Source organism: Rhinatrema bivittatum, chromosome 3, assembly GCF_901001135.1.
Source record: "Rhinatrema bivittatum chromosome 3, aRhiBiv1.1, whole genome shotgun sequence".
In the NCBI taxonomy this organism is placed as follows: domain Eukaryota; kingdom Metazoa; phylum Chordata; class Amphibia; order Gymnophiona; family Rhinatrematidae; genus Rhinatrema; species Rhinatrema bivittatum.
This window is the reverse complement of record NC_042617.1, coordinates 186,996,290-187,022,041: the sequence shown is the minus strand read 5'-3', so window position 1 is coordinate 187,022,041 and position 25,752 is coordinate 186,996,290. Positions and strand designations below refer to the sequence as shown.

General features: G+C 42.3%; 1 protein-coding gene across 2 annotated transcripts in view; it reads right to left on the bottom strand.

Annotated features, from left to right (window-relative positions):
* UTRN (utrophin) overlaps positions 1–25,752 on the bottom strand; it is a 1,458,479-nt gene that overhangs the window by 148,279 nt on the left and 1,284,448 nt on the right. For both annotated transcript variants that reach the window (XM_029594027.1, XM_029594025.1), the window contains one exon: positions 18,896–19,007. In XM_029594027.1, the coding sequence (XP_029449887.1) occupies positions 18,896–19,007 (112 nt within the window). The remainder of the gene's footprint in view (positions 1–18,895; positions 19,008–25,752) is intronic.

Genomic DNA, 25,752 nt, shown 5'->3' with positions numbered 1-25,752 from the left:
AAATATCTTAATATAAGGATTTTAAATTTCCCTAAAATAGCGGGAGAAATCCCCTTTACTACATTAAAAAGATTTCTCACCGAAGCTCTCTTTTTTGCCTGAGAATATGCCATCTATTAATAGTTGTTACTTTGTGAATAAGAGAGCTCCGATAAGAGGAACAAATCAAGTAAATGTTCCAGTTAACTTGACAAGTTTCTTGGAAAACTCTAACATGGATGTTATAGAGAGGGGTACTCTTGGCATCATTTATCTATAAACAGGATGTGAATTCCATTCTGAAATCCTATTTTAGGAAGTTCCCTTTCTAATAATTCCCAACATTCTGTTTGCTTTTTTAACTGCTTTTTTGACTGAACCGACGATTGCAATGTGTTATCCACTATGACACCTAGATCTCTTTCTTGGGTGGTAGCACCGAATTTGGAACCTAACATTGTGTAACTATAGCCCTAGGGAGTGCATTTTCTAAGGCATTACATACTTAAAATACATGCTCTAACTTTATTTTATGACCCACTAGCAAAAAAAATCCCTGTGATATATATAATACACACTTAAATGATTTTTGTAGAAATTGGCAGGCAACCTGATGCCATCTAATGACCTGGAGTTATCCACAGGGCTTTTCCCATGCACTGTACTATATAAAAAAAAAAAAAAAAAAAAAGACATAGTGAAGGTCCTGAAGAAACACATGTAATTTTTGGGGGCCAAAATTGAGTAAAACTGTCTTAGAGATATCTGGAAGATATAAACCTAGTAGCTACTGGTAGTTATGATTTTACTACTTAGTTCTATAGTAATATCAGATGTTATACAGCTCTGTATATATTAAGTCACTAAACATGCAACCCTAGTTACTTTTAGTTTGTTAACTAAGGGGATGGTCTAGTAAAGGGTTTTTTTTTTTCCATTTTCTGTCTATAGGAAAAATACCTAGAACATATGGACCTAATGTCCAATTAATCTCTTTCAAAAAAGCAGAACCTTTTTCTATTAATATTTAACATGCAAAGCAAAAGAGGCAATGCCAGGCTAAAAGGTTGTGAGATATGAAGGACCTCTGAGGCAGGGGAAGGTGGTCGCCAAAACACCAGCCTGTGTCAGGTTGGAATAAGGGTTTGCAATACAGAAAAAGAAACCAAAAAAGGTACACAGTTTCAGCAACGGTGGTACAGCTTGGTGCACTGGATTAATGCTGTTGATCTGCCTTACAGAAACTGAGACAAATTCATAAAGCTAAGAATTTTGTTTTTCAGTGTTTGAAGGTGAGTTAAGGGTATAGTAGACCAGCAGATGATTGACTTTAGTAGTGCTGTTTCTGACACTGTCTGCAGCCCATTGCGTAGCAAGAGACAGGTTATTGAACCTCTGGCACTGATTGTCTTAATATCTTACATGTGAAGTTTTTTTTAATCATTTTTTCAGAACTGAGGATTATTGATTGTAAGACATATGTCATTCTTTTGTGCCAATTAGTCTCTTTGCCATTCAAAATTTCATTGACCTACAAACTTTCTGGAATAGAAATGAATGAAAGTGTCTCTCTCCTTCATAAAGTCTTCTTTTTACCTTTAGTAGAAAAAGCAGAGAGGAGCTGAGGATGTGAGTAAAAAGGACATTTTAAAAGTTTTGTTTTATAGGCCCAATCCAATGGGTTGTTTATAAGCCATCAGAAGTTGTGATGCATGGAACATTCCATCCAGGCTTCTACAGAAATGTAGTGGTTCCCGTGTTTCGGTGCTTTATCCAAGACTAGGGTTGCTATGGGTCCGGGCTCAGGGCCGGACGGAGAGGGAAAATTTTCTTCCGTGGCCCCTGGCATTGTCTATCACCACCCTTGTGATTATTTCAAAATTAAACTCAACTCTCCAGGAGATGCCAAATAGTGAAGAACAATAGCAGGGAAGCTAGAATCAATGATGATCCAGGCCACAATACCAAAAATCAAAAACAGCATCAGAAATATGATGGTAATGAATAGTATTGTCAATTTCTCCATCTTAGTTATCAGTTGTCTTCTTACTTCTCTTGCATCATTATCTATGGATAAAAAGTTCTCACTCTGTAATGTTGGATAATGGAATAGGGTTCCAGCATTAAATCAACCAAAAGGTCGAATAATATTCCCAGATACATAAATGGCAGGGTAAAACTTCTTTTTCAAATTGGAAAATTCTCAATAGAGTTTAGACTCTTGAGTCCTTATCTCAAAATATCTCAATTTCCTTTTTACCCTTCCTTCTTCAGATTGGTCAGACAACAAGATCCTTGCCCCAATCCTTTGGATACCGTAGATCCGCCCTTCCCTTCAGACTGGAGGAGTTCACAGTTCAAAAATCTTATTCAGAGGTCCATTAATGTCCAAATATGAAAAGTGATGAACTGAGGCCCACACAAAAAATATCAGTCAATTTTCTCTTGAGACTATATGAAGAATCTAAAACTCTACTTTTCTTCCTCAAACTCCTGGGGGATCCAAATTTCTCAACAGTGACTGAAATATTGACAGCATTTCTTCCTCCTAAGCTGAAACCCTGCGGAGATCTCCTACTTCTCCAACACCTTTCTTGAGATCCTTGGGAATCTCCAGCTGCTCTCCTCACCAACTCTTCAGCTTCTCCTTTCCACTTGCTTTGAGATTCTGGACGATTCTCTAACAGTGACTCCTATATCTTCCTCTACTGCCTTCCATTAAAGCACCTAGCATGCTCCAGGGGAATATATACCTTAGATGCCATACTCCTAAAAAGGTGGGGTTACAGCAATGGGAGAAATTCTAAAATACAAAACCCTTCCTATTATGCCTAGTTAGAAAATCCCTGGGAAATATTAGTGACTGGCAAAGCCTGGTCACAGAAAGTTCTATCCAGCAATCTATGGGGCCTACTTTACCTCACATCAATATCCTATTAGCAACTTGAAAAGAAACCACTGAAGGAAATGAAATATGATTTCACAATCTCAAAGAAGCATTTCTCCTTGGCCATTGATCTGCCTTCTCTCTTTAAAGCAGAGTTCGTGATCCCCTGAATAATGAGGAGTTTGGAACAGGTTTAGAAAGCCTTTCACCTCTAGGATACTGGTTAAAACCCAACAAAGGTTAGTAGTTAGCAAAGGTTTATAAACTAGCCCTAAACAAGACAAACTGATGTATAGTACAGCAAGCCTGCTTTTATATTTCTCACCAGTTATTTTCTACATGCATAGTACCCAGGTTTGTTTTCATTTGCATATGTGTTCAAAGCATACTGAGATGATACAGCTACTTTTTTTTTTTTTAGTATGTATAAAATAACTAAAAATATGACTGCATCCTTTCAACTTTGCTGCTTTAGTAGCTAGATTTATAAGAAGTTAATGTTTTGTGCTAGGAATTATGTACAACATAGCAGCCATGAGTTCCCATGACAACCATGATTACCTACAACCTTTTAAGTTTTTTTTTTTGTTTTTTTTTTGTTTTTTTTTAACAATGATGAGAAGCTTTCCTTTCCAAAGGTGCCCAACAAGTGCTGAAGAGCACAGCACGGACGATCAAAACTATTTGCAAATATCTACCACTACAATATAACAATGCATATGACTTTAACCAGAACCTTTCCTGCTAAAGTTAAGTCCATTTTGGTTGTTATCTGTGCTTAGAAGTAGGGCATTATATCTGCCAAAACTTGTGCACTGTCTTTTAAAAAAAAAAAAAAAAAGCACAACTGAAATAGATATTTGGGAGGGCTGTTAGTCTGCTTTACCTGTTTCAGCCATTAGTTCAAAAGCAGCCCCTTCCTCTTCAGCCTGGGTTTGTAAGGCGGGGCAGTAACTGGATTAAGTTGCCAGAGCCTCACGTGCATTGGGAACTAAATTCACTTTGGAGCTGGGATCTCAAACGAACCAGAACCTTTCCTGCTAAAGTTAAGTCCATTTTGGTTGTTATCTGTGCTTAGAAGTAGGGCATTATATCTGCCAAAACTTGTGCACTGTCTTTTAAAAAAAAAAAAAAAAGCACAACTGAAATAGATATTTGGGAGGGCTGTTAGTCTGCTTTACCTGTTTCAGCCATTAGTTCAAAAGCAGCCCCTTCCTCTTCAGCCTGGGTTTGTAAGGCGGGGCAGTAACTGGATTAAGTTGCCAGAGCCTCACGTGCATTGGGAACTAAATTCACTTTGGAGCTGGGATCTCAAACGAACCAGAACCTTTCCTGCTAAAGTTAAGTCCATTTTGGTTGTTATCTGTGCTTAGAAGTAGGGCATTATATCTGCCAAAACTTGTGCACTGTCTTTTAAAAAAAAAAAAAAAAGCACAACTGAAATAGATATTTGGGAGGGCTGTTAGTCTGCTTTACCTGTTTCAGCCATTAGTTCAAAAGCAGCCCCTTCCTCTTCAGCCTGGGTTTGTAAGGCGGGGCAGTAACTGGATTAAGTTGCCAGAGCCTCACGTGCATTGGGAACTAAATTCACTTTGGAGCTGGGATCTCAAACGAACCAGAACCTTTCCTGCTAAAGTTAAGTCCATTTTGGTTGTTATCTGTGCTTAGAAGTAGGGCATTATATCTGCCAAAACTTGTGCACTGTCTTTTAAAAAAAAAAAAAAAAGCACAACTGAAATAGATATTTGGGAGGGCTGTTAGTCTGCTTTACCTGTTTCAGCCATTAGTTCAAAAGCAGCCCCTTCCTCTTCAGCCTGGGTTTGTAAGGCGGGGCAGTAACTGGATTAAGTTGCCAGAGCCTCACGTGCATTGGGAACTAAATTCACTTTGGAGCTGGGATCTCAACGAACCAGAACCTTTCCTGCTAAAGTTAAGTCCATTTTGGTTGTTATCTGTGCTTAGAAGTAGGGCATTATATCTGCCAAAACTTGTGCACTGTCTTTTAAAAAAAAAAAAAAAAAAGCACAACTGAAATAGATATTTGGGAGGGCTGTTAGTCTGCTTTACCTGTTTCAGCCATTAGTTCAAAAGCAGCCCCTTCCTCTTCAGCCTGGGTTTGTAAGGCGGGGCAGTAACTGGATTAAGTTGCCAGAGCCTCACGTGCATTGGGAACTAAATTCACTTTGGAGCTGGGATCTCAAACGAACCAGAACCTTTCCTGCTAAAGTTAAGTCCATTTTGGTTGTTATCTGTGCTTAGAAGTAGGGCATTATATCTGCCAAAACTTGTGCACTGTCTTTTAAAAAAAAAAAAAAAAACACAACTGAAATAGATATTTGGGAGGGCTGTTAGTCTGCTTTACCTGTTTCAGCCATTAGTTCAAAAGCAGCCCCTTCCTCTTCAGCCTGGGTTTGTAAGGCGGGGCAGTAACTGGATTAAGTTGCCAGAGCCTCACGTGCATTGGGAACTAAATTCACTTTGGAGCTGGGATCTCAAACGAACCAGAACCTTTCCTGCTAAAGTTAAGTCCATTTTGGTTGTTATCTGTGCTTAGAAGTAGGGCATTATATCTGCCAAAACTTGTGCACTGTCTTTAAAAAAAAAAAAAAAAAAAGCACAACTGAAATAGATATTTGGGAGGGCTGTTAGTCTGCTTTACCTGTTTCAGCCATTAGTTCAAAAGCAGCCCCTTCCTCTTCAGCCTGGGTTTGTAAGGCGGGGCAGTAACTGGATTAAGTTGCCAGAGCCTCACGTGCATTGGGAACTAAATTCACTTTGGAGCTGGGATCTCAAACGAACCAGAACCTTTCCTGCTAAAGTTAAGTCCATTTTGGTTGTTATCTGTGCTTAGAAGTAGGGCATTATATCTGCCAAAACTTGTGCACTGTCTTTTAAAAAAAAAAAAAAAAAGCACAACTGAAATAGATATTTGGGAGGGCTGTTAGTCTGCTTTACCTGTTTCAGCCATTAGTTCAAAAGCAGCCCCTTCCTCTTCAGCCTGGGTTTGTAAGGCGGGGCAGTAACTGGATTAAGTTGCCAGAGCCTCACGTGCATTGGGAACTAAATTCACTTTGGAGCTGGGATCTCAAACGAACCAGAACCTTTCCTGCTAAAGTTAAGTCCATTTTGGTTGTTATCTGTGCTTAGAAGTAGGGCATTATATCTGCCAAAACTTGTGCACTGTTTTTAAAAAAAAAAAAAAAAGCACAACTGAAATAGATATTTGGGAGGGCTGTTAGTCTGCTTTACCTGTTTCAGCCATTAGTTCAAAAGCAGCCCCTTCCTCTTCAGCCTGGGTTTGTAAGGCGGGGCAGTAACTGGATTAAGTTGCCAGAGCCTCACGTGCATTGGGAACTAAATTCACTTTGGAGCTGGGATCTCAAACGAACCAGAACCTTTCCTGCTAAAGTTAAGTCCATTTTGGTTGTTATCTGTGCTTAGAAGTAGGGCATTATATCTGCCAAAACTTGTGCACTGTCTTTTAAAAAAAAAAAAAAAAAGCACAACTGAAATAGATATTTGGGAGGGCTGTTAGTCTGCTTTACCTGTTTCAGCCATTAGTTCAAAAGCAGCCCCTTCCTCTTCAGCCTGGGTTTGTAAGGCGGGGCAGTAACTGGATTAAGTTGCCAGAGCCTCACGTGCATTGGGAACTAAATTCACTTTGGAGCTGGGATCTCAAACGAACCAGAACCTTTCCTGCTAAAGTTAAGTCCATTTTGGTTGTTATCTGTGCTTAGAAGTAGGGCATTATATCTGCCAAAACTTGTGCACTGTCTTTTAAAAAAAAAAAAAAAAAGCACAACTGAAATAGATATTTGGGAGGGCTGTTAGTCTGCTTTACCTGTTTCAGCCATTAGTTCAAAAGCAGCCCCTTCCTCTTCAGCCTGGGTTTGTAAGGCGGGGCAGTAACTGGATTAAGTTGCCAGAGCCTCACGTGCATTGGGAACTAAATTCACTTTGGAGCTGGGATCTCAAACGAACCAGAACCTTTCCTGCTAAAGTTAAGTCCATTTTGGTTGTTATCTGTGCTTAGAAGTAGGGCATTATATCTGCCAAAACTTGTGCACTGTCTTTTAAAAAAAAAAAAAAAAAGCACAACTGAAATAGATATTTGGGAGGGCTGTTAGTCTGCTTTACCTGTTTCAGCCATTAGTTCAAAAGCAGCCCCTTCCTCTTCAGCCTGGGTTTGTAAGGCGGGGCAGTAACTGGATTAAGTTGCCAGAGCCTCACGTGCATTGGGAACTAAATTCACTTTGGAGCTGGGATCTCAAACGAACCAGAACCTTTCCTGCTAAAGTTAAGTCCATTTTGGTTGTTATCTGTGCTTAGAAGTAGGGCATTATATCTGCCAAAACTTGTGCACTGTCTTTTAAAAAAAAAAAAAAAAAGCACAACTGAAATAGATATTTGGGAGGGCTGTTAGTCTGCTTTACCTGTTTCAGCCATTAGTTCAAAAGCAGCCCCTTCCTCTTCAGCCTGGGTTTGTAAGGCGGGGCAGTAACTGGATTAAGTTGCCAGAGCCTCACGTGCATTGGGAACTAAATTCACTTTGGAGCTGGGATCTCAAACGAACCAGAACCTTTCCTGCTAAAGTTAAGTCCATTTTGGTTGTTATCTGTGCTTAGAAGTAGGGCATTATATCTGCCAAAACTTGTGCACTGTCTTTTAAAAAAAAAAAAAAAAAAAGCACAACTGAAATAGATATTTGGGAGGGCTGTTAGTCTGCTTTACCTGTTTCAGCCATTAGTTCAAAAGCAGCCCCTTCCTCTTCAGCCTGGGTTTGTAAGGCGGGGCAGTAACTGGATTAAGTTGCCAGAGCCTCACGTGCATTGGGAACTAAATTCACTTTGGAGCTGGGATCTCAAACGAACCAGAACCTTTCCTGCTAAAGTTAAGTCCATTTTGGTGTTATCTGTGCTTAGAAGTAGGGCATTATATCTGCCAAAACTTGTGCACTGTCTTTTAAAAAAAGCACAACTGAAATAGATATTTGGGAGGGCTGTTAGTCTGCTTTACCTGTTTCAGCCATTAGTTCAAAAGCAGCCCCTTCCTCTTCAGCCTGGGTTTGTAAGGCGGGGCAGTAACTGGATTAAGTTGCCAGAGCCTCACGTTGCATTGGGAACTAAATTCACTTTGGAGCTGGGATCTCAAACGAACCAGAACCTTTCCTGCTAAAGTTAAGTCCATTTTGGTTGTTATCTGTGCTTAGAAGTAGGGCATTATATCTGCCAAAACTTGTGCACTGTCTTTTAAAAAAAAAAAAAAAAAAGCACAACTGAAATAGATATTTGGGAGGGCTGTTAGTCGCTTTACCTGTTTCAGCCATTAGTTCAAAAGCAGCCCCTTCCTCTTCAGCCTGGGTTTGTAAGGCGGGGCAGTAACTGGATTAAGTTGCCAGAGCCTCACGTGCATTGGGAACTAAATTCACTTTGGAGCTGGGATCTCAAACGAACCAGAACCTTTCCTGCTAAAGTTAAGTCCATTTTGGTTGTTATCTGTGCTTAGAAGTAGGGCATTATATCTGCCAAAACTTGTGCACTGTCTTTTAAAAAAAAAAAAAAAAAAGCACAACTGAAATAGATATTTGGGAGGGCTGTTAGTCTGCTTTACCTGTTTCAGCCATTAGTTCAAAAGCAGCCCCTTCCTCTTCAGCCTGGGTTTGTAAGGCGGGGCAGTAACTGGATTAAGTTGCCAGAGCCTCACGTGCATTGGGAACTAAATTCACTTTGGAGCTGGGATCTCAAACGAACCAGAACCTTTCCTGCTAAAGTTAAGTCCATTTTGGTTGTTATCTGTGCTTAGAAGTAGGGCATTATATCTGCCAAAACTTGTGCACTGTCTTTTAAAAAAAAAAAAAAAAGCACAACTGAAATAGATATTTGGGAGGGCTGTTAGTCTGCTTTACCTGTTTCAGCCATTAGTTCAAAAGCAGCCCCTTCCTCTTCAGCCTGGGTTTGTAAGGCGGGGCAGTAACTGGATTAAGTTGCCAGAGCCTCACGTGCATTGGGAACTAAATTCACTTTGGAGCTGGGATCTCAAACGAACCAGAACCTTTCCTGCTAAAGTTAAGTCCATTTTGGTTGTTATCTGTGCTTAGAAGTAGGGCATTATATCTGCCAAAACTTGTGCACTGTCTTTTAAAAAAAAAAAAAAAGCACAACTGAAATAGATATTTGGGAGGGCTGTTAGTCTGCTTTACCTGTTTCAGCCATTAGTTCAAAAGCAGCCCCTTCCTCTTCAGCCTGGGTTTGTAAGGCGGGGCAGTAACTGGATTAAGTTGCCAGAGCCTCACGTGCATTGGGAACTAAATTCACTTTGGAGCTGGGATCTCAAACGAACCAGAACCTTTCCTGCTAAAGTTAAGTCCATTTTGGTTGTTATCTGTGCTTAGAAGTAGGGCATTATATCTGCCAAACTTGTGCACTGTCTTTTAAAAAAAAAAAAAAAAAGCACAACTGAAATAGATATTTGGGAGGGCTGTTAGTCTGCTTTACCTGTTTCAGCCATTAGTTCAAAAGCAGCCCCTTCCTCTTCAGCCTGGGTTTGTAAGGCGGGGCAGTAACTGGATTAAGTTGCCAGAGCCTCACGTGCATTGGGAACTAAATTCACTTTGGAGCTGGGATCTCAAACGAACCAGAACCTTTCCTGCTAAAGTTAAGTCCATTTGGTTGTTATCTGTGCTTAGAAGTAGGGCATTATATCTGCCAAAACTTGTGCACTGTCTTTTAAAAAAAAAAAAAAAAAGCACAACTGAAATAGATATTTGGGAGGGCTGTTAGTCTGCTTTACCTGTTTCAGCCATTAGTTCAAAAGCAGCCCCTTCCTCTTCAGCCTGGGTTTGTAAGGCGGGGCAGTAACTGGATTAAGTTGCCAGAGCCTCACGTGCATTGGGAACTAAATTCACTTTGGAGCTGGGATCTCAAACGAACCAGAACCTTTCCTGCTAAAGTTAAGTCCATTTTGGTTGTTATCTGTGCTTAGAAGTAGGGCATTATATCTGCCAAAACTTGTGCACTGTCTTTTAAAAAAAAAAAAAAAAGCACAACTGAAATAGATATTTGGGAGGGCTGTTAGTCTGCTTTACCTGTTTCAGCCATTAGTTCAAAAGCAGCCCCTTCCTCTTCAGCCTGGGTTTGTAAGGCGGGGCAGTAACTGGATTAAGTTGCCAGAGCCTCACGTGCATTGGGAACTAAATTCACTTTGGAGCTGGGATCTCAAACGAACCAGAACCTTTCCTGCTAAAGTTAAGTCCATTTTGGTTGTTATCTGTGCTTAGAAGTAGGGCATTATATCTGCCAAAACTTGTGCACTGTCTTTTAAAAAAAAAAAAAAAAAGCACAACTGAAATAGATATTTGGGAGGGCTGTTAGTCTGCTTTACCTGTTTCAGCCATTAGTTCAAAAGCAGCCCCTCCTCTTCAGCCTGGGTTTGTAAGGCGGGGCAGTAACTGGATTAAGTTGCCAGAGCCTCACGTGCATTGGGAACTAAATTCACTTTGGAGCTGGGATCTCAAACGAACCAGAACCTTTCCTGCTAAAGTTAAGTCCATTTTGGTTGTTATCTGTGCTTAGAAGTAGGGCATTATATCTGCCAAAACTTGTGCACTGTCTTTTAAAAAAAAAAAAAAAAAGCACAACTGAAATAGATATTTGGGAGGGCTGTTAGTCTGCTTTACCTGTTTAACACCCTCCCACCCTACCCCTCTACCCACCCACCCCTAGGTTTGTGTTTCTTATATAACCTGCCTAGATTGATAAATGGCAACAAGGTAAATTAGTATTTCCATAATTGCTATTCATCAAATGTCAAAACTTACCAAAATGAGGATTATCCAATGTAACTGCTGTGGAGCCTTTATTCTGAGGGAAAGCATCTGGAAACTTAGAGCTTGCCCAATTTGTGCACAACTATCTTCCTTGAAAAAGGAGCTGAATGAGGTTAAAGCTCAATTAGCTTCAATTACAAGAATTACACCCACATTGCATTACTCAGAAAATAATTCCCCAACATCACAGAGAAACCAGAAGTCAAGAAAGAGAGATTCATTAGGCTCAGGTAGGACCCACAGTCACCCATTCTTGACAGATGGACAGCCAACAGGTACACCCTCCCACTCAAACAGGTCATTAAGAAATTATTTAAAATCCAGGAATACAGTGGGCTCTGGTAGAATTAGACCTGTGATGAGGAGACACACAATGTACCAAATGCAAAAAGAACAAATAGCCTTCTCTATATTAGAAACTGAAGAAGTTCTTGAGAAAAACATTGAAGTGTTACCAGAAAAGAGAAAACAAACACAATGCATGCAGAATTTCAAGATCCATAACCAAAAGAAAAATCTAATTGAGATGGATAACTCTGTCAACAGTGGCACAACTGCAAAAGGAAAGAGTGATGTGAATAACAAATCTCAAATAAAATCTCATAAGGAGTCCAGGAAAAGCAATAACCTTAAAGAGAGTACCTGGAAGGCTATGACCACAAATGCTCATAGTTTGGGAAATAAAATCCCAGATCTGCAGGCCCTAATGGCTGAGGCAGAATTGGACATTGTTGCTATCACAGAGACATGGTTCACAGAATCTCATGATTGGGATACAACAATGCCAGGCTATAACTTGTTAAGGAAGGACAGAGAGGATAGAAAAGGGGGAGGTGTGGCTCTTTATATCAGAAACAACATCCAAGCATCTGAGCTGCAAGGAAGTTGGGGCAAGGAAGAAGCAATATGGGTCGACCTAAAAAAAGATGACGGAGCATCCATTTATATTGGAGTGGTTTACAGGCCTCCAAACCAAAAGGAAGAGCTGGACAGAGATCTGGTTGAAGACATCCATAAGATAGGTAAGAAGGGAGAAGTGGTGATCGTGGGTGACTTTAATATGCCAGATGTAGACTGGAAAATCCCATCTGCAGAAACTAAAAATAGTAGAGCAATAGTGGATGCCATGCAAGTATCTTTGTTCAAACAAATGGTGTTGGAACCCACGAGAGAAGGAACTATACTCGACTTAGTGCTCACTAATGGAGATAATGTCTCCGATGTCCAGGTGGGCACCCACCCTCAGCACCAGTGATCATCAAACGGTATGGTTTAATATCACTAAAAGAATAGGGAAAAGAACCACAAAGACCCGAGTTTTACAGTTCAAAAACACGGACTTTGAGGAAATGGGTAAGTACCTGGAGGAAGAACTAAAAGGATGGGAGAACGAGAGAGATGTGGAGCAGCAGTGGACCAATCTAAAACGAGCAATCACCAAGGCAACTACTCTATATGTTAGAAATGTAAAGAAAAGCAAAAGAAAATTGAAACCTATCTGGTTCTCAAAGGAGGTGGCTGACAAAATTAAAGCTAAAAGAACAGCATTCAAGAAATATAAAAGATCCCAAAGGGAGGAACACAAAGAAGAATATTTGATTCAACTGAGGGAGACAAAGAAATTAATCAAGTTGGCAAAAAGTCAAGCGGAAGAGAGGATTGCCAAGGAGATAAAAAATGGTGACAAAACATTTTTCAGATACATCAGCGAAAAGAGAAAGGTCCAAAGTGGTATAGTGAAATTGAAAGGTGATAATGATCAATGTGTGGGGAGAGAGACGAAGAAATGGCAGAAATATTAAACGAATACTTCAGCTCTGTGTTCACTAAAGAAGACCCTGGAGAAGGACCATCTCTACACAACAAGAAACTGGAAGGAAATGGAATAGATGAAAATCCTTTTACAGTAGAAAATGTGTGGGAAGAGCTAAAGAACCTGAAAGTGGACAAAGCCATGGGGCCTGATGGGATTCATCCAAGGATATTGAGGGAGCTCAGAGATGTTCTGGCGGGTCCGCTGTGTGACCTGTTCAATAGATCCCTTGAAGCGGGAGTGGTGCCGAGTGATTGGAGAAGAGCGGTGGTGGTCCCGCTTCACAAGAGTGGGAACAGGGAGGAGGCTGGCAACTACAGACCGGTTAGCCTCACTTCGGTGGTGGGAAAAGTAATGGAGTCACTGCTGAAAGAGAGAATAGTGAACTATCTACAGTCTGGAGAATTGATGGACCAGAGGCAACATGGATTCACCAGGGGAAGATCCTGTCAAACAAATCTGATTGACTTTTTTGACTGGGAAACCAAGGAATTGGATCAAGGAAGAGCACTCGATATCATATACTTGGATTTCAGCAAAGCTTTTGATACGGTTCCGCACAGGAGACTGGTCAATAAAACGAGAAGCTTGGGAGTGAGTGCCGAGGTGGTGACCTGGATTGCAAATTGGTTGACGGACAGAAGACAATGTGTGATGGTAAATGGAACCTTCTCTGAAGAGAGAGCGGTTTTAAGTGGTTGTACCGCAAGGATCGGTGTTGGGACCGGTCCTGTTCAATATCTTTGTGAGCGGACATTGCGGACGGGATAGAAGGTAAGGTTTGTCTTTTTGCGGATGACACTAAGATCTGCAACAGAGTGGACACGCCGGAAGGAGTGGAGAGAATGAGACGGGATCTAAGGAAACTGGAAGAGTGGTCGAAGATATGGCAGCTGAGATTCAATGCCAAGAAGTGCAAAGCCATGCATATGGGGAGTGGAAATCCGAATGAACTGTATTCGATGGGGGGGGAAAGGCTGATGTGCATGGAGCAGGAGAGGGACCTTGGGGTGATAGTGTCTAATGATATGAAGTCTGCGAAACAATGCGACAAGGCGATAGCAAAAGCCAGAAGAATGCTGGGCTGCATAGAGAGAGGAATATCGAGTAAGAAAAGGGAAGTGATTATTCCCTTGTACAGGTCCTTGGTGAGGCCTCACCTGGAGTACTGTGTTCAGTTCTGGAGACCGTATCTACAAAAAGACAAAGACAAGATGGAAGCGGTACAGAGAAGGGCGACCAGGAAGGTGGAGGATCTTCATCGGATGACGTACGAGGAGAGAATGAAGAATCTAAATATGTACACCCTGGAGGAAAGGAGGAGCAGAGGAGATATGATACAGACTTTCAGATACTTGAAAGGTTTTAATGATCCAAAGGCAACGACAAACCTTTACCATAAGAAAAAAATCAGCAGAACCAGGGGTCACGATTTGAAGCTCCAGGGAGGAAGATTCAGAACCAATGTCAGGAAGTATTTCTTCACGGAGAGGGTGGTGGATGCCTGGAATGCCCTTCCGGAGGAAGTGGTGAAGACCAGAACTGTGAAGGACTTCAAAGGGGCGTGGGATAAACACTGTGGATCCATAAAGTCAAGAGGCCGCCAATGAAGAGTGGGTGACTCGCCAGAATGATGGCTACTGCCTGGACACAATACCCTTATTCAATAAACATACACATGGTTACTGTGACTCCAACATCACTCTAAGCTTCAACAGCAAGAGGAAATGTGGAAAAAAGGATTTGCACTCACAAAGCCGGGAGTAGCTGGCTTGTTACGGCGGTTACTACCCCAAACCAAATGTGCCTGATACTTCACTTTCGATGCACATCCAGCATAGCTCTCTGCTCCAATGGCAGGGGAGAAGAAAAACTGATACTTCACGCATACCCAGCATAGCTTCAACGGCAGGGGAGAAGAAAAAAGGATTCACACTCACAAAGCGGGGAGTAGCTGGCTTGTTACGGCGGTTACTACCCCAAACCAAATGTGCCTGATACTTCAGTTTAGATGCATATCCAGCATAGCTCTCTGCTTCAACGGCAGGGGAGAAGAAAAACAACCAATAAGGGCTGTATAACATTGTCTGGGTTAAAACAAATAAGCATGGGTGTAGCTTGCTTATTGCGGCGGTTACTACCCCTACTACCCCCTAACTAATCAAGCTAGATATTTCACTTGGATGCAGCTCCATCACTGCTCTCTACATTAATGGTGGGGGAGGAAGGGAAATAGAACCAAGAGCTAAAAGAAACAGATAAGTATGAGAGAAAAAATGTGTGAAGCTTGCTGGGCAGACTGGATGGGCCGTTTGGTCTTCTTCTGCCGTCATTTCTATGTTTCTATGTTTCTATGACTGAACACCTTGCTGTTAGGACAGAAGCTTTAAGAAACTTGCATTCACTGCAAAGAAAAATGATGTGTCCATAAAACATGTCTTCCTACAAGGTCAAGCTACTGCTTTCAAAACTGTGTGATATCTATGGTTCTACTTTTTTTTCCATATAGACCACATAAAATTGGAAGTAGGTTCTAATAACTCTTTAAGGAGGTTCCAGAAGTCTAATTTACTTGTAAAGTGTCCCTTGCTAGTAGGCTAAGGATAAACACCATCAGAAATTCCATTATTAAATCAAGCCAATATTCTCAGCTGAGTTGAGCAGAAACACCAATATTTAATCAGTCAGGTTATATAACAGAATGGCCTCAATACAACTGAAAACAAGCATATTTATGCTCCACAGGAATACACCTTAATCATGTTAATGCTGTAAAGTCCATGCTAACTGATGCATTTGGAGCCTTTTGGTACAAAGCAATTACATCAGCCTGCTCAAGACAAAAACATTCTTATTGCTATTTGTCATCAATGTAATCCCCCTAAAACAAAAGATTTTAGTAAAATAAATCATGAGAACAATACAATTTTACAGTAAAATTATTCAGCCTTAAAAGCATGTGTACATCTTTAAAAATGAATGCTTTTTTTTTTATGTCAGATACTGCGAGACTAGACCCTACCATCCTCATATAAAAAGATGCACTATAAGAAATATGATTGGGATCCTTAACTCACTCAGCATGCTCTAGAATCCCAATCTGAAGAGCCCTGTTTGTAGGTTTACCCTACAAAGAATGGGATTTAGGACTGTGCTGTAATTTTTCCATCCCTTTCAGAAATATATGCACATATCCTGCACAGCTCTTCCTATGACCATTAAACAAATTCCTATTTTATTCACTTAAAAATGCTTAAGGGCACATTTAACTTGTTTGTATTCATTAAAAGAACTCCATTTATTAAAAACCACTCTTTATGGGTTGAAGTTTTCGAAGCCATTTCGGCACATAAAACCCAGTTTTGGACATGTAAATGGCTGTTCTACAGATGTCCCAGGCTCCATAGGTGTAAAAGAACACATGTAACCCAGCTATACTCGTATGTTTGAGCAAACTGCTGAGGCATGTTTATTTATTTTGGACATTTCTAACCTGCTGGTTCAAAAATACTTGCTCCTAGTGGCTAACAATGAAAACAAATAAACAATATTACATATAAACAAAGATATCAGATATAAAAACAAAACAGACAAGACAACATAAGCAACATCGATTACAGTTCAAAATATATCAAATAGGTAAATATAAACCAAGGACACCAATAAATTATATTAACATAAACACCTAGTCAGAACATAGAGGAATCTAAAAAAGACAAAAAAGCCCCCCCAAAACCTTGAGCAAACCCAAAGTTTGCTGGAAGAGTGTTACGCGTGCCGGCCGTGGCAGACCCGCGGCTCGGCCCCGTCACCTCTCTCAAGTGAATCCAGTACCTGATCCCTCGTCCCTGGCAGCGGTAGGCCGCCGGCTCCATCCTCGGGCCGCCCCTGGTGCCTCTGGCTCAGCTACAGATCCTTATGCTCCGTGTCATGCCTCTCCGCACGCATCACTGTGTTTTAAGTAGGGCCCGCGGCGGGAACCGAGCCGCAGCCCCGGATGATGACGTCAGCGGAGCTCTGGTACTTAAGCCCGGGCTCCGCTCCCTAGCTTTGCCTTTGATACAGGTGTCCATGCTGGTTGTGTACTCGTTGCCTCCTGGTGATTCTCCTTTGTTCCTGGTTTCTGATCCTCACTAACTCCTGTTCCTGGTTTCCTCGTTCCTGTGTTCCTGATCTTTAACCTATCCTCTGATTTCCTCCTCGGACTTTGACTTCTGCTTTGCCTGACCACGCCCTTGATCTCTCCAAGCCCGGACCTCTGCTTTGCATGACCACACTGTTGACTCTCTCCAAGCCCGGACCTCTTCTTTGCCTGACTACTCCGTTGCCTCTCTCCAGACCCAGACCTCTGCATTGCTTGACTAAGTTCTTGACTCTCTCCTCGTCCAGACCTCAGCCTTGCTTGCCACTGCTTCCAGATTGCTGCCGGCCCTGACTCCAGTTTGCCCTAGGACACCTCTTCAGTCTACGTCCTGGACTTGGCCTATTCAGGCTTCGGCCTGTTGTTGCTCGGGCGCCCCCTGTCTGACTTTGGTTCTATTGGCGCCCGGGTCTCCGGGACTCCACCTCATCCAGAACAAACTTCTTCTCTCCTCTGTTGCTGCCTCTGGGCTGACCTCGATCCTTCCATTGATGACGACATACGGAGGTCCACCTACGTCTAGCTGGCCCCGGCACCCAAAGAGTAGTCAGGCAATGCAGAGGTCTGGGTCTGGAGAGAGGCAACGGAGTAGTCAGGCAAGAGCCAGCCAGCCTCCGTCCTTCAGCCCACTCCGCCTGAGGTCAACCCCACCTCGGCCCAAGGGTCCACCTCCGGCGCAACAAAGAGAAAAGCCTTTATAATGGACAGATAATCTGGATCCTGCTGGAGATTAAAAGGTAGAGCATTCCACAAAATTGGGCCTGCTAGCATAAAAGGGCACAAATTTCCACAAAGTAGGCCTGACTCAAGAAAAAGCACATAGAACTCTGTTTCCTGCTGAATATAAGGTTCAGGGCGGGGCCTAAATACCGAAGAGTCTCCCCTCTAATAATCAGGAGCAGTTCCATGAATAGACCTAAACACCAAAATGACCACATTGGACTTTTTCACTATATAATAGGTAGCTAGTGAAGAGAGAACACCAGAAAGAGATGATCACAGTAACCACACTCCTGTGCCAGTAGTATCCCCCCTGCAGTCCCTGTACCACATGTGGTTCCAGCATTTTATGTCATTCTATCCCTACCAAACTCTATACTTTCACATTTATATGCAGAATTATTTATATCTTTTTAAAGGTCAAATTGTATATACATATCTGTTTCAATTGTTTCCTTCTTGCACCTTTTTTTTTTACAACACCTCCCAACATCTATACTTTAAATAACATTGTTTATGTGAATTAGAATCAATGAGCTCTCCCTGTAAGCAGCTACCTCACCAAGCCACTATATACTTACAGGGTATGATTTTCAAAAACATTTACACACGCAAAACTGGATTTTACGCATGTAAATGCATTTTACCTGTGTATATGGGCTTTTGAAAATTGCTACAATATATATATGTCATTGAATTGTCCATAAGTTATACATCTATAAGTGCACTTTTTTTTATGTGTAAATGGCTTTTGAAAATTGCAACAATAGTAGTTACATTTACACATGTAAATCCTTTTCAAAATTACCCCCATAGATTGTACTGCAACATTAGTCCTTTGTACCTTACTTTGAACTCTCTCTGCTGGAAAAGCGTGCAACAAATAAACAATGATGATGATGATGATACGATCAGCTGAGCCACAGCATGTTGAATCCGATGCAACACATAGGTTAAAGAGGCTGGAAGCCCTAAATAGATTACATTACGGTAATCCAAGCCAGTTAGATCCAGCAACTGGACAATAGTTCTAAAATACTTAACATAAGTTTTCAGGGGAAAAGTTGGAACTTAAGGACATAGGTTTTTATTTTAAAAAGCATGCGCATAAATTAATCTGCATAAGTTATGCCCTCTGGAGAGGAGGTGTAACTTTATGCAAGCTAATCTATGCGGGTACCAGGTCAACCACCTGAACATTTTCAAGTCAATTTAAATGAATAAGTTTGATTTGAAAATGCTGGCAAAAGTCTACATGTACAAGTTATATGCAGACTTTAGACCTACCCGAAGAGTGATAAAATTATCCTATGTTTGTATGTACTATATTATACACCTACCTTGTTTGTAAACAAAGAGAGTAACCCTGCATGTAAAACTCTAAAAACAACACACAAAAAGAGAGACTGCAAATCTGGCGTTTTGTTTCCTCTGGAGGACATACCAGACATCAACAAGAACCGGGAAACACATCTGTGGATAATAAGTCAAAATAATACTTTAAAAGGGGGTCAGTATGGAAATACTCACAGGTATGCAGTACTCCACCATTGGGTGATGCATCTTGTGGCCTTTAGCTGTACGGCCGGAGAAAAAGCAGCTCTGACAGACATCATAGTTGAAATGCTTCAAGCTCCGGTACCTGTCAAATTACAGAGCAAAGAGAGCACTGCAGTCATCAGCTGGGCCGTCTGAGGGCCAGACGTCAAAGTCCTGCAGCACAATGGTTCCCCACTATTGCAGGTGAAAGGGATAATATGCCTTTCCAAGCAGCTTTATTGATAAAACCATTTGGATTCCTGATGATATTTTTAACTGCCAAATGAATACAAATTCTCTATGTTTGGTGACCTAATTTTTATGTTATTCCCTTGATGTTAGCGTTCAAAGATTCTGAAAATATCTCTTAGTTAAGCTCATCATTATAAATTATAGAAGATCAGAGCATGTCTCTGCTGCTCCTGGCTGGTAGTGAATTGTCCACTTATTGTCCACTTACATTTGAAGTATGGAATATAGTGCACACAGCTGAAGAGTGTACCCAAGGAATATTTTTTATTTATTTATTTATTGTTTAAATAAGAGGTATGATCATAATAAAATTTGCATACAGTTTTTATTCCCAGCAGAAGTAAAAAAACCAAAAAAAACCAGAGAAATAAGATAAACTAGAATAAAACAGAGATAAAGGAGCCCAGGCAAAAGAGAGAATGCAGTAGGGTTAAGAAATGGGCATATTCATGTTGAGGAATCTAGATGGTACAGCTGCTTTCAAGTCCTTTTAAACTGTGCTTCACCAGACAGATGAATCAACACCAAGACACCATAAAGTGCTAGGGCTAATGTGGGATGTCTCACTAATTGTGTTCCTGCTGGTGCTTAAAACAGTGCATAATATAATAGAGGAATACATTAACCTGATGGTGAGATGAGATAAGATGTGTATTTTAAGACAAAATAAGAGAGATATTTACAGAATACACCTTGTCAAAATGGGTTGTGCTTGGTCTTTAAAAAAAAAAAAAAGGCAAAAAGGAACCTAAAAAACCCTTGAAAGATCATTTAAAATGATATCATAATTCCCAACCTTCAAATTTAAATGCCCCACAGTGGTGCATGTGTTTAAAGTACACTGGCCAGAAAAAAAGTGATGGAGGACCTTAAATGGCTCTGAACTAGAATGGGGTGACGTTTGACAGGGCTCCAGACAAGATAAAAGAAGGTCTAATCTGAGGCAAGAATTATTTTAAGAACAGAAAGAGAAACCCTTTTAAACTATTTTTTTGTTACTTTTTCTTTGAAGAAAGTTAGTTTCATGTAATTGCTGGTTAAATATATTGCTTGCAACTAGAAAATAAATTCTCATTTGCAAATGTAATGACTTGGCTTATGGTGCATGTATACAGACCTCAAGTTCAGGAATAACTCATAAAACAGTTTAATTATTAATCTGATTGTGTATGATTAATGGCTGCCTGGGCCCTTGGGAGTATTTTATTACCATTAACCAGCCTGTTTAAAATAACATTTTGCAGCTAATTTTAGAGGCATTATTTCTAAAAAGTCAGTTATACTATATTAGCTTTTTAAAGGCTTATTAACTGCTAATTTTATTTTAAGAGACATTACTTCCTGAGGAGCCTGTTTACCCTAACATGGAATTTGCTTTTATTTTTTTAATAATAAATATAAATAATGACTTTACTGATCCCTATATAAAAATCATCTCAAAAATTCAAACTACATTGTAACTAAAATAAAAAAAGAAAATATTTTCAGCAATATCAAATTAATATTGGCCTTCAAATTTTTCTGGTGCTTGAGGACTGAAAACTACAGCCATTTGATTGCCAATTGCAACTACGTCGGCTCAATGTGCTGCGGCAGTCAAAAAAGCAAACAGAATGTTAGGAATTATTAGGAAGGGAATGGTGAATATTTATTTGAGTGTTTTATATTCTGTCATTCCATGTGAGAATCACTAGTTCACTACATCATAATGCCTGTGTATCGCTCCATGGTGAGACCGTACCTTGAGTACTATGTACAATTCCGGTCGCCACATCTCATAAAACATATATAGTTGTACTGGAGAAGATACAAAGAAGGGCGACCAAAATGATAAAGAGGATGGAACAGCTCTCTTATGAGGAAAGGCTAAAGAGGTTAGGGCTGTTCAGCTTGGAGAAGAGGCAGCTGAGGGGGGATATGATAGAGGTCTTTAAAATCATGAGAGATCTGAAACGGGTAAATGTGAATCAGTACTTTCTCTTTCGGATAATCGAAGGACTAGGGGGCACTCCATGAAGTTAGCAAGTAGCACATTTAAAACTAATCGGGGAAAATTCTTTTTCACTCAATGCACAATTAAGCTCTGGAATTTGTTGCCAGAAGATGTACTTAGTGTGGTTACTTAGCTGGGTTTAAAAAAGGTTTGGATAAGTTCTTGGAGAAGTCCATTAACCGCTATTAATTGAGATAACTTAGGGAATAGCTGCTGCTATTACTGGCATCAGTAGCATGGGATTTACTTAATGTTTGGGTACTTGCCAGGTATTTGTAGCCTGGATTGGCCACTGTTGGAAACAGGATGGTGGTTTTTCTGGACCCTTGGTCTTATCCAGTATGGCAAATTCTTACGTTTTTATGATTTGCAGGGCTTGCACCTAATAATTACACATTCATATCCTCTGGAGTCAGCGACAGACCAATAATGTTCTTATGAATGAGCTCTTTATTGCTAGTGTGGCTGTTGTAGTCAGGTTATTCTGAGTAGAGGGACAGATGGCAAGTCTGTGAGAAGCAGACTCCAGGGAGATGGTGGGGGCAGGAAGTCTCCATGCAGAGATCCTTGGAAGAGTTGTCCATGAAGACCACATTCCCAGTACTTGAATCTCAGTCCAACTCCAGCAGAATGGTTTGGGCTCCAGAGAGCACTATGATTTGTGAGTTGCCAGAGCATCAGCTGAGATTCAGAGCTTGATTCTTCATAATTGTCCTTAAGCAGTTTCCCATAGAAACCAGATCCTGTCCACAGCCTGAAGGACTCACCTCTAGCTGATGATTCCCTCCCCCTCCCTTGCTTCTGACCTACTGACTCAGGAGATGAGGTTCTTCTGCTTCAGCTGAACCGATCTGGACCTTGAAGGTGCAGATCATCCTAGATCATCTACCAGGAGGCACTATTTGTTTTCTTCTGGCTTGAACAGAACATAATCTTGAAGGATCTGTCCCAAAGACAGAGGCTCAAAATATGAAGATATAACTTGGGAAGAAAGTAGCATTGCTTTCCAGTAACAGGTGTTCTTGGAGGACAGCAGAATGTTAGACCTCACACATGGATAACATCATCAGATGGAGCCCTGATGTGGAAAACCTATGTCAAAGTTTCTAGAACTTTGCCTAGGCACATTGAGCATGCCCAGCAGGAACTTAGGGTGCGTATGCAAGACCATCCTGTCAAGACAGTATAAGGTGGATAAATCACTAAGGCCTGGAGCTCGCTGACCCTGCATGCTGACGTAACCACCACCAAAAATATGACCTTCCAGGTCAGGAACTTCAGGTCACAGGTGCATAGCAGCTCAAAAGGAGCTTTCATCAGCTGAGCTAACACCATGTTGAGGTCCCAAGGCACAGCAGGAGGCCTTAGGGAAGGTCTCAATTGAAGCAGGCTCCGCATGAAACATACAACTATAGGCAGTACAGCGAAGGGCTGTAAGAGCCAATTGCACTAAGATGAAATCTACGGAGTTGGGTTTTAAGCCAGCTTCTGATAGGTGTAGAATGTAATCAAGCAGTTTTTGTGTGGGGCAGGAGAATGGATCTAGGGCCCTCTGCTCACACCACACAGAAAATCTCCTCCACTTCAGTCCATAGGACTTTTTAGTGGAAGGTTTTCTAGAAGCCACCAGGACTCGAGATATATCTTCCAAAAGATCAAGCAGCTGCAGGATTAACCTCTCAACAACCAGGCTGTGAGCAACAGGGCCTGGAGGCTGGGATGCTGCAGCCTGCCTTGATCTTGCATGATGAGATCTGGGGAAGTCCCCAGACTGATTGATCTTCAGATGGACAACTCCCGAAGGAGTAGAAATCAGACCTGTCTCGGCCAATAAGGAGATATGAGAATCATAGTCCCTTTGTCCTCGCAAAGCTTCAACAGAGTCTTCGCCACTAAGGGAATCAGAGGATATGCATACAGAACACCCTTGCCCCAATGAAGGGCGAGGGCATCTATGGCTGGTTTGCCATCTGTCCTGTGCAGGAAGCAGAATTGAAGCACCTTCCTGTTGCAGGGGGACATGAACAGATCTACATCTGGGCTCCCCCAGAGGTGGAATATCCGATTCTCTATCCCCTGGACCAGGGACCACTTGTGGGGTCTGAAGGCTTGACTCAGCCTGTCTGCTACCATGATCTCCATCCCGGCCTGGAATATGGCCCTGAGCACCATTCCATGGGACAGGGCCCATGACCATATCTGGCCTGTTTCTTAACACAGGAAGTATGATCCTGTGCCAACCTACTTGTTGATGTATCACATAGCAACCTGGTTGTGTTCAGTTCGGAGTTAACAGTCTGCTTGGAGTGAGCAATCTGTTATTGATCTGATGCCTGATGGGAGGAGCAATCCGATAGTTGAGGGTGGATCCTTGGACCAGTGGCAGATGACCACGCCCCCAGGGAATGATCCCGAGAGGGACCACCAGTCAGGCTCAGAGTTAGGAGATAAACACACACTAGTTCTTTATTAGACAGTATACTGAACCACCAGAGATGGCAGAGGTGAGCTGGCAAGCCCAGCTGGGCTGTAGTCTCTCAGATACTAGGACAGCGATCCCTGGAGGCTGAGCTGAAGAGAGACTGAAAAATAGTGAGTAGGCAGGGTATGCAGATGTAACACTCACACAATGTCCCAATGAAGCCCAGGAGCTGAAAGGTATAGGGCCTCGAGGAGCGAGTACCTGGTTCCAGGGAAAGCTCAGAGAGAACGATGGTAACTCACTGATGTAGCTGAGATAGTTGGTAGTGAAGACTTCCAGGCAGAAGAGTATACGAAGTAATTCTGGGATGAGGGCCCTCGAGGAGCGAGTACCGGTTCCAGACTGTCACCTGAAAAAACAAGGAGAGAGCGAGGCCCCCGAGGAGCGAGTACCTCTGGTAAGTCCGAAGAGGCAGAGTAGCTTAGACAGATAAGGCGAGTCCATAGTCAATCCATGTCCATGTCCGAGTCCTTGCTAACTCGATGTGTTAGCAAATTCCAAGACCTTAAATATCTGTCACGGGTGATTTCATCTTCGGGGGATGCCCCCGAAGTTCGCACCAATGCCGGTATTTCAATCGGGGCCACGCCACGCATGCGCCCCTAGGCCTCCAGGAAACATGGCGGTTGCAGCATTGAGCCGGTCCAGGAACGCACGAGGACAAGTGGCAGGAGAACGCCGCGGTAGCCAGTCTTCCCGCGGACGGAGAGGGAGGCGCCAGAGAGGTAAGGAGGGAGGAGAGAGGTAAGGAGGGTGGAGAGAGGGCGTCGGGTACCGACGCACACAACAGGTTGTCAGTCTGGATCAGAACAACTTTGTTGAACAGCCTATCTCTGAAAGCCCATAGCGCATACCTGATCACTTGAAGCTCCAGAAAGTTGATTTGAAAAGAACATACCTGAGTGGACCAAGCCCATCTCCTTGAGCTCTCCAGCCCAGGGTAGATGCATCCATGGTCAGGACAATTTGAGTCAGGAAACTCCGAAATGAGATCCTCTGTTCCAGATTGGAAAGTGCCTACCACCAGGACAATGAGTCCCGGAGAGACGGGGTGACTCGGATGCAATTCTGGAGGCTGAGTGGCCTGCTGCATTTGTAAACTTGCCAAGGGAATAACATGGATGGTTGCGGCCTTATGGTCCAATAGCCTCAAAATGTGCCAGGCTGACACCTACTAGCTATGTTGAATCTCTGCTGCAATGGCCGCCACGGCAACAGCCCTCTGACAAAGCCTGAGCCATGTCTAGCAGGGCTCTTATGAACTGCAATTGAGGTGATGGGCTGAGATGGGACTTTGGGTAGTTGAGAATGAACCCTGGTGACTCCAACATCCGAACGGTCAAGCACATGGACCTGTCAGCTACTGCCTGAGACGTGCTCTTGACCAGCCAACTGTCCAGATACGGGAAGACATGCACTGCCAATCTGCGGAGGTATGCCGCCGCCACCACAGTCAGGCATTTTGTGAAGACCCGTGGGATGGACGCAAGTCAGAATTGTAATACCCGGTACTGGAAGTGCTGACTTCCCACCACAAATCAGAGATACTTCCTGTGACTGGGTAAGATCTCGATATGAGTGTATGCATCCTTTAGCTCAAGGAAGCATTGCTAGCCCTCTTTCTGCAAAAGGGGGATCAAAGTGTCCAGGGAAACCATCTTGAACTTGTGAATTTTTATAAACTTGTTCAAGGCCCTTAGGTCTAGGATGGTAAGGAGTCCTCCTGTTCACTTTGGAATCAGGAAGTACCTGGAGTAGAATCCCTGCACTCTTTGCCCTGGTGGAATGGGCTCAATTGCTCTGGCCATTAAGAGGAGAGCTCCACTTGAGGTACCTACTGATGCACTGCAAAACCCCAATATGGGCACAGGGGGCAATTTGGCGGGACACCCAATAGATGGACAAAACCCACTGGTCCGAGGTTACACTATGCCACAGGTTCACAAAGAACTGAAGCCTGCTCCTGACCGGAGGGGTCCATTGTTCTGGATAAGGACAACTGGCTTATGTTCCCTATAGCCCAGTCAAAACCCTGTTCCTGGAGTTGACTGAGGAGCTGGCTGGGGTTTGGGAGCTTTCTGCTGCCTGGGATGACCACGGAAGACCTGATGGGTGTTGACA